The sequence below is a fragment of the Triturus cristatus genome, chromosome 1_1 (genome assembly GCF_964204655.1).
Source record: "Triturus cristatus chromosome 1_1, aTriCri1.1, whole genome shotgun sequence".
NCBI classification, from domain to species: domain Eukaryota; kingdom Metazoa; phylum Chordata; class Amphibia; order Caudata; family Salamandridae; genus Triturus; species Triturus cristatus.
Genome location: NC_140579.1, coordinates 61445766 through 61460252, shown reverse-complemented (window position 1 = coordinate 61460252; position 14487 = coordinate 61445766). Strand labels below are relative to the sequence as shown.

The 14487-nt window shown below is 48.9% G+C and overlaps 1 protein-coding gene across 2 annotated transcripts in view; it reads right to left on the bottom strand.

Moving 5' to 3' along the window:
- Positions 1–14487, bottom strand: part of LOC146869405 (uncharacterized) — a 109091-nt gene that overhangs the window by 73902 nt on the left and 20702 nt on the right. For both annotated transcript variants that reach the window (XM_085599756.1, XM_085599758.1), the window contains exon 2: positions 10071–10197. In XM_085599756.1, coding sequence (XP_085455882.1) covers positions 10071–10197 — 127 coding nt within the window. The remainder of the gene's footprint in view (positions 1–10070; positions 10198–14487) is intronic.

Below are 14487 nucleotides of genomic sequence, written 5' to 3'. Positions count from 1 at the left end.
ATAGTGTTTAGTGAAGGTATGCGTGGTAGACCATGTGGCTGCCTTGCAAATGTCTTCTAAGGGAATATTGCCTAAGAAGGCCATAGAAGCCCCTATTTTACGCGTGGAGTGCGCCCTAGGGGGAACTGTGAGTGTACGTTTAGCCTTGAGGTAGCATATTTGGATGCATTTAACTATCCACCTGGCTATTCCTGATTTGGAGATCGGGTTGCCTTTGTGTGGTGGCGCGAAAGCAACAAAGAGTTGTTTTGTCTTTCGAAAAGGTTTTGTTCTGTCGATGTAATAAAGCAAAGCTCTTTTAACATCTAAGGTATGTAGGGCCCTTTCAGCTACCGAGTCTGGATTTGGGAAAAAGACCGGTAGTTCTACTGATTGGTTAAGGTGGAAAGGGGAAATCACTTTTGGAAGAAATTTAGGGTTTGTCCTAAGAACCACTTTGTTACGGTGTAGTTGTAAGAAAGGTTCTTCAAGTGTAAGGGCTTGTATTTCACTTACTCTGCGCAGGGAAGTGATTGCGATAAGGAAGGCTACCTTCCATGTTAGGAATTGCAATTCACATTTGTGCATAGGTTCAAATGGGGGGCCCATGAGTCTTGTTAGAACCACATTGAGATTCCACACTGGGGCAGGTGGCAATCTTGGGGGAAGAATCCTTTTGAGACCTTCCATAAACGCTTTGATGGCTGGTACCTTAAAAAGGGACAGGTGTTGCCTATTTTGCAAGTAGGCTGCCAAGGCTGCTAGGTGTAATCGTATAGAGGAATACGCTAGGTTGCATCTTTGCAAGTGTAGTAAATAGCAAATGATGTTTTGGATGGAAGCATCCAATGGGTGTATGTCATTATTAGCGCAGTAGATGGCAAATCGTTTCCATTTAGCGGCATAACACGCTCTAGTAGTAGGTCGTCTGGCTTCTTTTATGATATTCATACAGTCTGGAGGGAGATTGAGGTAACCGAACTCTAGGACCTCAGGAGCCAGATCGCTAGGTTCAGTGTTTGAGGATCTGGGTGTCTGATTTCTCCATGGTTCTGGGTTAATAGATCCGGGGAGAGGCGTAGCTTTTGATGTGGAACTAAAGATAGTTCCAGAAGTGTGGTGAACCACGGTTGACGTGCCCAAGTGGGAGCCACTAGTATTAGTGTTAGTGACTGTTGTTTCAGTTTGCGTACCACAAATGGAACTAGTGGGAGAGGCGGAAAGGCGTACGCAAATCTGCCTGACCAGTTCATCCATAGGGCATTGCCCTTCGACTGTGGGTGTGGAAACCTGGCGGCGAAGGTTGGGCATTTTGTGTTTTCGGCGGTGGCGAACAGGTCTATGTCTGGTTGTCCCCACTTTTGGAAGAAGGGGAGTAGAACTTTGGGGTGTAGTTCCCATTCGTGGATCTGTTGTGTGTGGCGACTTAGGAGGTCGGCCACTTGATTGTGGATCCCTGGGAGATGTTCTGCTAACAGGTAGATGTTTTGGGGAATTGCCCATCTCCAGATTTGCTGTGCCAGTTGGGACAGTTGGAGAGAGTGTGTCCCTCCCTGTTTCTGTATATAATACATTGTCGTCATGTTGTCTGTGCGTATGAGGACAGTTTTGTTCTTTAGGTGAATTTGAAAGGATTTTAGTGCTAGGAACACTGCTAAGAGTTCCAGGTGGTTGATGTGGAGCAGTTTTTGTTGGCTGGTCCATCTGCCCTGAGTGGTATGGTGGAGGAGGTGGGCTCCCCACCCCGTGAGAGATGCGTCTGTAGTTAGCACAACTTGTGGAAGAGGCTCTAAGAACGGTCTCCCTTTGGACAGGTTGATGGTGTTCCACCATTTCAGTGATCGAAGTGAGCGACTGTCCACCAACACCAGATCGGTAAGTTGTCCGTGAGCTTGGTTCCACTGTTGTGCTAAGCATTCTTGTAAGGGACGCATTTGAAGTCGTGCGTGTGGGACTATGGAGATGCACGACGCCATCATGCCTAGGAGCTGCATGAACACTCTTGCTGGAAGAGATGGATGAGTTTGAAATTGAGAGATGAGATTTTGTATACTGGCTATCCTGGCTGTGCTGGGATAGGCAATGGCTTTGGATGTATCTATGGTTGCTCCTAGATACTGATGTAAGTGGGAAGGTTGTAGGTGGGATTTGGGGTAGTTGATAGTGAATCCCAAATCGTGGAGAGTTTGAATCGTGCGATGAGTGTGGAGAACGCATTTTTGGTATGTATTGGCTTTTATGAGCCAATCGTCCAGATAGGGGAAGACATGGATCTGTTGTCTTCTGAGATGCGCCGCCACGACTGCTAGGCACTTGGTGAACACTCTGGGTGCTGTTGTTACTCCGAATGGGAGAACTGTAAATTGATAGTGTTGCCCATCTACCACAAATCGTAGATATTTTCTGTGAGCGGGATGCATAGGGATGTGAAAGTATGCGTCCTTGAGGTCCAATGTGGCGAGGAAGTCTCCCTGTTGTAAAAGTGGGAGGACTTGTTGGAGAGTGGTCATGTGAAAATGATCCGAATGTATATACTGGTTTAGTAGTCTGAGATCCAGTATGGGCCTTAGTGTTTTGTCCTTTTTGGGAATGAGGAAGTATAGAGAATATACCCCTTTTCCCTGATGTTGAAGGGGAACTGGTTCTATCGCATGTTTTTGTAACAGGGATTGAACTTCTTGTTTGAGGAGAGAGAGATGATGCGAGGACATTGGACGTTGTTTGGGCGGTATGTTTGGGGGGGATTGTATGAGTTCGAGGCAGTAGCCAGACTGGATAATTTGTCTTACCCACCTGTCTGTGGTGATGGAAGTCCAGACAGGCAGGAATTGTTGGAGTCGTCCCCCGACCGGAGTGGAATGGTCTGGGGGGAGTGGTGGCAAGTCACTGTTTGGTGGCTGGTGAGGTGCGGGTGTTGTTGTTATTGCCCCGTCCTCGACCTTTGTTATTGTTTCCCCTATAACCTCCCCGGAAGTAACCTCTGTTGGGGGATGTTTGTCCAGAATTTTTAAAGGTGGACGTGGTCTCAGTTGATGTGTTTTTGGAGCCTCCTCTATAAAAGGAGCGACGAAAGGAACCCCGGTTCTGTTGAGACTGCAGTGCTCCCATAGACTTGGCAGTTTCATTATCCTTTTTCATTTTTTCTAATGCAGTATCCACTGCAGGGCCAAATAGCTGCTCTTGGTTGAAAGGTTGAGCAAGAATTGCGGTTTGAACCTCCGGTTTGAAACCGGAAATACGGAGCCAGGCATGTCGTCTGAGTAAGACGCCAGTATTGACCGCTCTAGAAGCAGTGTCTGCTGCATCTAAGGCGCATTTAATGGAGGCATTAGATATTAATTTGCCTTCTTGGATGAGGTCAGAGGCCTGGGACTTAAAAGGTTCAGGCAGATGCTGCATAAGGTCCTCAAGTTGGTCATAATGCGCTCTATCATACCTGGCTAACAGGGCCTGGGTATTCGCAATACGCCAATGGTTAGCCGCCTGCGCGGCGACCCGTTTGCCCGAGGCTTCTAAAAGCTTAGACTCCTTGTCTGGGGGAGGCGTTTCTCCAGTTGTCTGAGAGTTAGCGCGCTTCCTGGCATTTGATACGACTAGGGAGTCTAAAGGGAGCTGGGCCTTAATGTATGCAGGGTCTTGCGGGGCTGGTCGGTACTTTTTTTCGATGCGTGGGTTGAGCACCCTAGCTCGAACAGGGTCCTTAAAGACTTCAGTAGCATGCTTTATAACCCCTTTGATCATGGGCAGTATGTGGACAGTCTTTTGTGACTGCTCAAAGGTATCAAGGAGGAAGTCCTCTTCAATGGCGTCTGTGTGCATTGTAACGCCGTGGAATGTTGCTGCCCTATTTATAAGTTGGCCGTACCCTAGGTGGTCATCAGGAGGGGAGGGCTTGGAAGGGTAGGTAGTGGGGTCAGGCATGTCAGGTATAGGATAAGACCAGTCATCCATGGGTGCTGGGTCTGGGAACGTAAAAGGGTCGTTTGGATCAGCAGGATCATCAAATAAATCAGGGTCCGCCCCTCCCCCTAAGTCATCATTATCATCCTGTGGAGGAGGTGAATGATAGGGAGATGGTAAAGGTAAAGGTAAAGGTAAAGGAGAAGCAGGAGGAGGAGGGGGGGACGGGTTAGGAGGTAAAACAGGAGAGGAAGGACGAAGTGGTGAAGTAGCACAGTCCTTTTTCCGTATGGGAGCTGGGGGAGGTGTAGTGTCCAGCTTCCGCTTTTTATATGGGATGGCAGTCACATGTCCCGTTTTAGGATTGATGTAGATCCGCTTCTGAGTAGGATCTGGTCGAAAAAGATCATCTGGCTCCGAAGGTGGTGTCTGTGACGTCCGCTTCGGGTCTTTATGAGCTTGTTTCGGCGGGGACGCAGTTTTCGGCTCCGATGATTTTTTCGGGTCCGATGGATTTTTCGGTGCCGACTGATGTTTCGGTGCCGACTGATGTTTCGGTGCCGACTGATGTTTCGGTGCCGACTGATGTTTCGGTGCCGACTGATGTTTCGGTGCCGACTGATGTTTCGGTGCCGACTGATGTTTCGGTGCCGACTGAGGTTTCGGTGCCGATTGAGGTTTCGGTGCCGAATGAGTTTTCGGTGCCGATGGACTTTTAGGCATCGATGTTGAAGAACGTTTCGGTGCCGGTGGAGACTTCGGTGCCGAGGAACGTTTTTGTGCCGAAGGAGATTTCGGTCTTGGAGCCTGTTTCGGTGCCAACAATGAGTGTTTGGGTGCCGAGGGTGTTAAAGGCACAATTAGGTGAGGTTTGCTCGAGCCCGAGCCACCCACAGGCTTAGATGTCTTCGGAGCCGGGCCCGAGGGCGGGGCTTCTGAAGAGGATTTCCGGTCGCGACTGGGCCCAACTGGCGGAGTCTTGACCACTGCTTTTTTGGATGGGGCAGGGGCAGGGGGGGTGGTACTCACACGCTGCCCTGGAGTGATGAGGTCATCGGAATCGTCGGCTTCGGACACGATCTCGAGATCTTCGGTGTCGTCTTCGGGAACATCTTGAGCAAAGATGTCCTCCGGTTCTGGAGCTGGTTTGGCCATAATATGGCGTCGAGCCCTTCGGTCCCGGAGGGTCTTCTTCGAACGGAAAGCGGAACAAGCTGGACAGGTGGACTCGTTGTGTTCCGGCGACAGGCAGAGGTTGCAAACCTCGTGGTGGTCACTGTGGGGGAACTTCGCTCCACACTGGGGGCATTTTTTGAAGGGTGTCCTGTCCATCAGCCGCTTCCGGAACCGGTCCGAGTTGATGTCGACGTCGATGGAATACAAATCAAAGAGTTAAATCGATTGCTGGAAGTTTTCTGCTGGAGCGGAAAAAAGTTCATCCGAACCCAATGGCGGAAAAAAACAATCTGCCGATGGAGTGGATGCCCATGCGCACTGTTGTCCAGGGGAGGAGTCACCAACCTCGTGACCAAAGGCTTCTCCGAAGACAACAACAACCTGCAATCATCCGAGCCCAACACCAGATGGCGATCTTATCCTCAGTGTGTGATCTGCAGCTCATATGCCTCGAACATAAAGTGTCCTAAGAGAAACCCTTCGTGTCTGTCATTATTAGCGCCGTGAAGACACGACAGTCCGCATCACACAACTCCCTCTACCCGCCCCCACTGCGCAGCAGCAGAAGTCAGGAGCAGCAATGCAGGAGGAGGAGCAGTCGGCAAGCAAGGCAGCCCTGCCAAGTGTCACACACCGCATTTCAGTGAGGTGGTCCGCATCACGGCACTGAAATGCGATGTCACGCATTTAAAGCGCCTCCTCAACTGTCAAGCGGACAGCTTTAATTAGCATTTAGCACCACTGTGTTACCGAATTAGCAAACTAGTGGAAGCTGCGATCTGCTGCTTGGAGCTGGGGGTCTGACTCAGCTGAGCGAGGTTTGTCTACAATGTTACACCACGGCATTCAGCACGGACGTCATGAGAGTCAGTCTGATTTTGCACAATTACTTCTGCCTCGACGAGGGATAGTCACGTGACCTGCAGCGCGCGAGCAGTGCACAACTTAAAGTTTCAACCAGCGCGGGCAGACGCTCCTGCTGGTGCTGTGCCGTTACATTATGGGTTCCTATCTTGGTAGAAACCGGAAATAAAGCTGTCCGCTCCTCATTCAACCCCATTGCACTGCTAGCCTCCCCTTCCTGCCCCGTCAGCCTGGAAAGCTGTCTGAGGTGCACCTAATGCCGCTGCCCGGGTTCGCAGTCACAACGCCTGGGACAGGAGGCGTATTTCATATGCATCGCGGAGTAGCAGTCCATCACAAAAGCCATATCCCTCCTCGCTCAATGATGGGGGGCCAGTGCAGAGCCCAGCCGTTGCCAGGGGTTAGCTATGGCCAAGCGTCTAAAACTAGAAACCCCGATGCGGCAGAGAAGCTGTCCCAGGAGGCGCATGGAGACCCTGGGTGCAGCGCTGCACCGTGACAGGTAGTACAGACCAGGCCTCAGAGTAATGGACAAAGTCGGGCCCCGAGGAGGGGTCGAGACAGGGCAGAGAGCAGGGGCTGCTGATTAGACGCTCCAGTGCCTGCCCTGAACCATTCCAGGGAGCTAGACAGTTTGAAGTCCGCTTTCCAGCAATAAATCTGACTGCTTTAAGATTTGCGACTCTCTAACTTTGTGAAGTGCTTGGTTGTGTGTCTAGTAAACAATGTCTTTTTTTGTGACTTTTTGTGGCATAATTATCTAGTGACTTTGGGTGAACATCAGCCTCGAGAGTGCTGCATGATGATTAAAAAACGTGTTACTGGTCCTGTCCAATAAATAGTCTTGCAGTTGATTTTGGCATCATGTTGTCACTTTTCACAACCCCCACAAGGTCACATTAATTATTTAAGCCTTATATTCCGTTTTCAGTCTCTCTAAGTTTCTCAAAGCTTCAGTTTCTATCTTTGCATTGTTTGTAATTAATTGTCAGTGCCAATTCACTCTTTCCTGTATGCCCCATTAATGTCTCCCTACGTTTTGGTGTGAGTGCCCGGTGCCTTTCTACCCTGTGTCTGCATAAAGTTGTAGCGGAAGTCTACCCATGTCTTTATGCTCCTCTGTCTATCTCTATAAATCCCAGTGTCTGTAAATACGCGTCTGTTACTGTGTCTGTGTCCTAGTGTCGCTCAATCCATGTCTTTCCACCTCCTTGTCTCGCTCAGTTGGAGTGGGCACAGTAGCGCTGCCAACGGGCCTTTCACTGCCTTCAGAAGCTCCCATTCAAACTTCACCGATGTCCACCTCTCACAGTGTAGTAAATGCCTGCCAGACATTTCACCTCCTCCAACACAGGGATGCACCAAGAGGCTAGTATAGTGTCTCATTGTGCAAATAGTTGTAATTTGTGATATTTATAGATCTCCCTCATCTCCATTTCCTTCATTTTGCTCATGAAAAGTGTCGCTCATTCTCGTCCAAATATAGTATTTCTGCTGCTGCCTCGAGTCTAAACTACCACCTTGTGGCAGTTCGGAAGTTAAAAAAAAAATAAAGTCCTGAATCGATTGTTTAATTAAGGGACTGGCAAGAAATGATCAAGTTGGCAGCACCCAAACCCCATATAATGTGTTCTTCATGGACATCCCTGATTCGAAAGATTGATATAAGTTTATCTCCCTTTTTGACAAACTCCGACTGATTGAGTATCTCTCCTTTACATCCAATCTCCTTATTAATCTCTTTTCCTCCCATCTTTTTGTTCTGAACGGGGAATCTGTTTTATAGGTGTGGGGCTCTCGGTAGGGGGGGACCTGTGATGGGCAGTACAGGATACACCCCCTAAAACCTTAGGTGGAAATTCCACTCCTTCCCTTCTACTCATTTATTCCCGCTATCCAAACAGAGCCCTGGCTCCTCTCCCAGGTTGCCCTTGGCTAAGTGTAATCGCGTTGTAAGTCTGTTGGGGTCTGCCATGTGATTGTTGCGGGTTTGGTGACTCTAGGGTTCCTCAGAAATATTGACGGACAGCGATAATGCCAAACCACCACTATGTAGAGTATACAGTCCCCTTGTCTTAGTGTATAAAGTCAAAATTGTTTTTTTATTTTAGTATCTGTTTTTTGGGCTGGAGATGGAAGTCCTTTTTACATCGCGTCATCCTGTATTGTATTGTAAATAACAATAACTTGTATTTATGTTTTAAAACCCAAAACATAAATAGAAGGCATTGTCATTTACAATGCCAATACCTCAAAATCGTGTGAATGCGAGACCAATTGCATTGCAAATGCGTGTTTCAAACGCTCTGTGCAGGAAAAGGGAATGTGTGCGAACGAGGGGTATGTGCAACCGTTGGCCCCACAGAGAAGTCTGCCCGCCCCTTTTCACTTGTTTTACATCTGTAGATGGTTGATAATGTCCAATTATTTTTCTAATTTCACCAACATAGCTGCTACTAACAAACTCTATAACCAGATGAAAGTCAGAAACAAACCTGGGGGCGGCTTACTCCACCAGCGACCAAGGCATGCTGGGAAGCGCAATGTAATTTTAGTACCGCTCACAAACAGACTGAACCGATTAAGAAACCCCATCCTGCCTCGCAAGCAGCATACTTTGACTACTGTAACGTATTCCTCAGGGCCGTATTTACAGGCTGCACACAGTGTCCCAGATTTCTGGTCATATAAAGGGAAGCAATTCGGACATTGTCTGAGCACACACGCCATTCGGTTACTTGGGTGGGAGGGTGGAGAAAGATGTAGAGGTCGATTAAAAAAAGATCTGCTCTGTTCCCGTGTGAAATTGTATTGCACCACTTATATTTTTTTTCAAGAAAAGTATTTCTTGTATTGTTTGACATTGCAGTAACATGAAGTAACAGTTTCCACAGCCTCCGAGGAATAGAGGGCATTTGCAAAACTACGCAGAAATTACATTTGAAGGGAAGCCATTTCAGCCTGCCCACTCCTTGCGTTCTTTGAAAACACAGACTCTACGTGGTATGCAACTTTATCTTTGCTTACTCAAACTCCCTATGTCTGTACCAGGCCTTTCTGAACTCATTTATGATGCCAGTTTCCCCCTAGGTATTATTTTATCCCTGAGCTATCCCCCGCCAACCTTCATCCACTCCTACTGAGTTTCTGTCGTCATAGCCGGTCGCTTACTTCTATGGTAAATGTTCCACTGATAAATGTTATAGTAAAACTATAGCTATCTCATCCCAAAGGAATCACTGAAAAGGAGGTAACTATGTCCACTAGATCGATAACTATAGTTTCAATACTACAGTATGGGTTTCTCTTGATTGGTACCTATGGGTCTATCCTTTGCATATCTTTGTTGTGTCTTTGATTTTACAATTATATTTTATCCAGAAGATATTCACAAGTGATTCTGATTTAATGATTGTTTTGTTTATTTATCTCATTCATTACCTTTTTCTTGTCTTTCCTTGTATCTGGTTATGATCACTGTCTGTTTTGACATTAACTTTTACTTTGTAGCCCATTGTATGGCCCTGATGAAGAGACCTTGATGTCGTGAAACATGTGTTGGCCAGTTTTTGTTCAAAAAATTAAAAAAAAAGATTTGATTGAAAACAATTATTTTTTTAAACGACCAATTTGTCTGTAGACCTCAAACTAAGTCTGTCTTCTCATTGATTATCTGTGGCGGCTAATGGGAAGCGATGCTCACTTTTGAGGTCTTACCCGTCTGATGATTAAAACCTCCAATTTCCCCTTTGTCTTAGTTATTTATTTGCAAATGATTGGCTCTCAGTTCAAAATGAAAGCGCAGCATGGGGAGATTTTTCAAAAATAGCATTTGCAATGCAATGGGACTTGCATTTGCAAAAGTTTAAGCTATTGGCGTTGTCATTTACAATGCCAATAGCTCAAACTCTTGTAAATGCGTGACCTATTGCATTGCAAATGCTTGTTACCACTAGCAATCTTTAAGCATGCATCATAACCACTGCTGCCTGTTTTTCAGGAGTACCCACTCCACCTCGACACACCCACAACATTACTGCTGGAAGAATGAAAGTGATAGAACAAAGACAGAACTTCAAAGCAAGAATACATACATGCAGTATCCGGATGACAGCAACGTTTCATATTAATGATCAATACTGCAACTTTACCCAGCGAGATCAGCGCCCGGTGAATTTCTTTCATCACGTTCCCATAGAGCTCCTTCTGCCATTCTTGTAAAAGATTCCAATCGTCCACTGAGAAACAGCAAGAAGCATTGCCAAAGGGAACCTGTGTCTGGAACAAAAACTGTTATGTTTCTATCTTGGCTGCTACACTCGGTGTCCCTGTGTGCATCTTAAATAGATTGATCTTAATGTTAACTTTCCACCACATTCTTCCTCTTCTTTTTAATGAAAGCAGAGATGGATACACTTAAGACTGTTTCTGACATTAAAAAGGCGTAATGAATAAACTGACTGGGAGGGGCTGAAGACCACTTTAAATATGAAACAATTGATTAAATAATAGTTTTAACACTCAGTGCCTGATTACAAGTGGGTCATTAAAAGACAATCCCCTCACACACATCTATAAACAATGAGGTGTTTATTGCATGCAGTAATTACAGTGGGCGATAAGGTTTTGCTCCATTAAATTTTGCAGATTCAATTTGCAGGGAGTTAATAGGGAACATGAATTGCTATTCATCCGGGCATGTTAATGCATGTGTGTATGTGTATGTGCTTTGTATTTATATGGTACTTGTACAGCACCAAACGGCAGAAGAGTTGTGTAAAGGGTCAAAGGCAAGAATAAGGTCACCGAGTGATAAAAGCTGAGATAGTTTGTGTCTTGCTTCTATACTGTGATGTAGTGTTCTTAGTCTCCAGCCTGATGGTGTCCAGGCTGTGGGTGTGCCGAGTGACACCAGAGTTGGTGAGCTTGTCTGTAAAGTAAGCAGGGGTGTCATTCATGATGGCTTTGTAAATGATGCATCTGGTTTGAAGATGTTGAGGCCTGGCAAGTGGAGCCAATGTAATTCCATCTGGATGAGCTTGATACGGTTATGCTAGGTTACAAGTATTTGTAGAGCGCGCTATCAACCTTGAGGGTATCCTAACGCTATACGAGTACTGGAGTCTAAACTGTCTATAGCGAGGTTACTCCAAAAGACAAGTCTTCAGCCTACTACGGAACTCAAGAAGCGAGAAGGAGGCTCAGATGTGAGGAGGTAAGTCATTCTGGGCTTTAGTAGCATCGTGCACGAACGCCCGGCCCTTGGCTTTGTTTCTGTGCATGCATGGGATATGTGCAAGTAGGAGTTGGACAGAACGGAGGTGTCTGTGTGGTTGGCAGAAGAGGATTCAGGTAAGGGGGAATAAAGATTTGTAGTCTTGAATGTATGTGTAAGGAGTCGGAAGTGAGGGCATATGTGTACAGGGACCCAGTGGAGCTCCCTGAGGTGTGGTGTGTGTGTGGGTCCTGAGTAGGAGTTTGAGTATCAGTCTTGCTGCTTAGTTCCGGATGGAATAAAGCCTTCTGGTTGGTTGTTTAGAGATCCCGGCAGTGAGGGTGTTTTCGCAGTATAGTTTGATGGTGACGAAGGTGTAGCTGACAGTCTTTCTGGTGTGGTAGGGGAGCACTTGTAGATCTTCATTACCATTTTCAGGGTGTGGGAGCACGATGCTGTGACGTCATTGACTTCACTCTCTATGCTCAGTTAGTTGTCTATGATGATCCAGAGTTCCCTGGTGTAGTTTTTGGTTGAGGATGTAGGTCCCAGTTCAACGGTTACAAGTTGGAATTCCAAGTTAAGGTGCTGCGGCCGAAGATTACTACATCTGAACTGTCGGTGTTCAGCTTCAGATAGTTGGACTGCTTCCATTCGTCATGCAGGTGGTGATCTTGCTTCTTGTTTTAGGGGTCCTGTCTGAGAGGGAGATTATCAGTTGCATTTCATTGGCGTAGGAGAGAATGTTGATGTTGTGGGTTTGCATGACTTTGTCCAGTGGGATCATGTATGCGTTGAAAAGCGTGTGGCTGAGGGAACAGCCTTGTGCTACTCAATCAATCAATCAATCAATCAAGAAATTTGTATAGCGCGCTACTCACCCGGGGGGTCTCAAGGCGCTTGGGGGGGGGGGGGGGGAGGGGGGTCCGCTACTGCTCGAACAGCCAGGTCTTGAGTGGTTTCCTGAAGGAGAGGTGGTCTTGGGTGATCCGGAGGTGGATGGGGAGGGAATTCCAGGTCTTGGCTGCCAGGTAGGAGAAGGATCTTCCTCCCATGGTGGCTCTTCGGATGCGTGGGACGGCGGCGAGGGCGTGGCTGGTCGATCGTAGTTGGCGGGTGGGAGTGTAGAAGGTCAAGCGGTTGTTGAGGTACCTGGGGCCCAGGTCGTGGAGGGCTTTGTGTGCGTGGGTGAGGAGGCGGAACGCGATTCTTTTGCTGACGGGGAGCCAGTGCAGGTCTTCCAGGTGTCCGGAGATGTGGCTGTGGCGGGGGATGTGCAGGATGCGTTGGAGTCTTTGTTGCAGTTTGGCTGTGGTTCCGGTGTAGAGGGTGTTTCCGTAGTCCAGTCGGCTGGTGACAAGTGCCTGGGTGACCGTCTTCCTGGTTTCGGTGGGGATCCATCGGAAGATCTTTCGGAGCATGCGAAGGATGTTGAAACATGAAGACGAGACGGCGTTGACTTGTCTGGTCATGGACAGGGAGGAGTCCAGGATGAAGCCCAGGTTGCGTGCGTGGTCCGTTGGTTTGGGTGCGCTGCCTAGGGCCGGGGGCCACCAGGAGTCGTCCCAGGCAGATGGTGGTGATCCGAGGATGAGGACTTCCGTCTTGTCTGAGTTCAGTATCAGGCGGCTGTTCTTCATCCACTCGGCTACTTTTCTCATCCCTTCATGTAGGTTGGTTCTGGCGGTAGCGGGGTCGTTGGTGAGGGAGAGGATCAGCTGGGTGTCATCGGCGTAGGAGATGATGTTGAGGCTGTGTTGGCGTGCGATGGCTGCGAGGGGGCTCATGTACACGTTGAAGAGGGTGGGGCTGAGTGATGATCCTTGTGGTACGCCGCAGATGACTTCGGTGGCCTCAGATCTGAACGGGGGGAGGTGGACTCTCTGGGTTCTTCCGGCGAGGAACGAGATGATCCACTCCAGTGCCTTCTCTTGGATTCCGACGTTGCTGAGGCGTTGTACTAGGGTGCGGTGGCAGACAGTATTGAACGCTGCGGAGAGGTCCAGGAGGATGAGGGCCGCTGTTTCCCCATTGTCGAGCAGGGTTCGGATGTCGTCGGTGGCTGCGATGAGGGCGGTCTCGGTGCAGTGATTGGCTCGGAAGCCGGACTGTGAGTGGTCGAGGGATCCGTTCGTCTCGTGGAAGGCGGCCAGCTGTCTGTTGACGGTCTTCTCGATGACTTTGGCAGGAAACGGGAGGAGCGAGATGGGGCGGTAGTTCTTGAGGTCGGCGGGGTCTGGTGATGGTTTCTTTAGGATGGCGCTGAGTTCGGCGTGTTTCCAGCTCTCCGGGAAGGTGGCAGTATTGAAGGAGCAGTTGATGATGTCCCGTAGATGGGGCGCGATGACGGAGTCGGCCTTGTTGAAGACGTGGTGAGGGCATGGGTCGGTTGGCGATCCGGAGTGGATGGTGTTCATCGTGTGGATGGTGTCTTCGGTGTTGACTGGGGTCCAGTCGCGAGGGTGGTGGTGGGGGGGGCGTTGGTTCAGTGGTGGGGTGCGTGGTCTGTTCGCCGAAGCTGTTGTGTATGTCTGCGATCTTGCTGTGGAAGAACGTGGCGAGTGAGTCGCAGAGGTCTTGTGAGGGAGTGATGTCGTTGTTTCCGGCGCTGGGGTTGGAGAGCTCTTTGACGATACTGAAGAGCTCCTTGCAGTTGTGTGCGTTGTTGTCTAGTCGTTCCTTGAATGCTGTCTTCTTGGTGGTGTGGATCAGCTGGTGGTGTTTGCGGGTGGCGTGCTTGAGGGCGGTCATGTTGTCTGTGGTCGGATTCTTTCGCCAGGCTTTCTCGAGGGGGCGGCAGTTCTTCTTGGAGTTCTTGAGGTCGCCGTTGAACCACGGGGCTTTCATGCTTCCGGGCCTGCTGGGATGGGTTTTCAGGGGTGCGAGGTCGTCGGCGAAGTTGGTGATCCACTGCGCGAGTTTGTGGGCTGCTTGGTTGGGGTCCGTTGATCTGGCGGGAGGGTTGTGGTTCAGTGATGTGGTGAGCTGGTCGGTGGTGATCTTGTTCCAGTTCCTGCGGGGGACCTGTTGCGGGAGGTGGTGAGTGGTGGTCTTTCTGAAGCTGAAGTGGACGCAGCTGTGGTCTGTCCAGTGGAATCCGGTGGAGTGGCTGAAGGAGATGTACTTGCTGGAGGAGAAGATTGGGTCGAGCGTGTGTCCGGCGTAGTGGGTGGGGGTGTTCACCAGTTGCTTGAGTCCGAGGTTGGCGAGGTTGTCCAGTAGGGTGGTGTGTTGTTGTCGTTCTCCAGGTGGAAGTTGAGGTCCCCTAGGAGGATGTAGTCAGCGGAGGGGAGGGCTGATGAAGTCTGCGATGTCTTCGCTGAAATGTGTGCGGGGTCCTGGGGGTCTGTAGA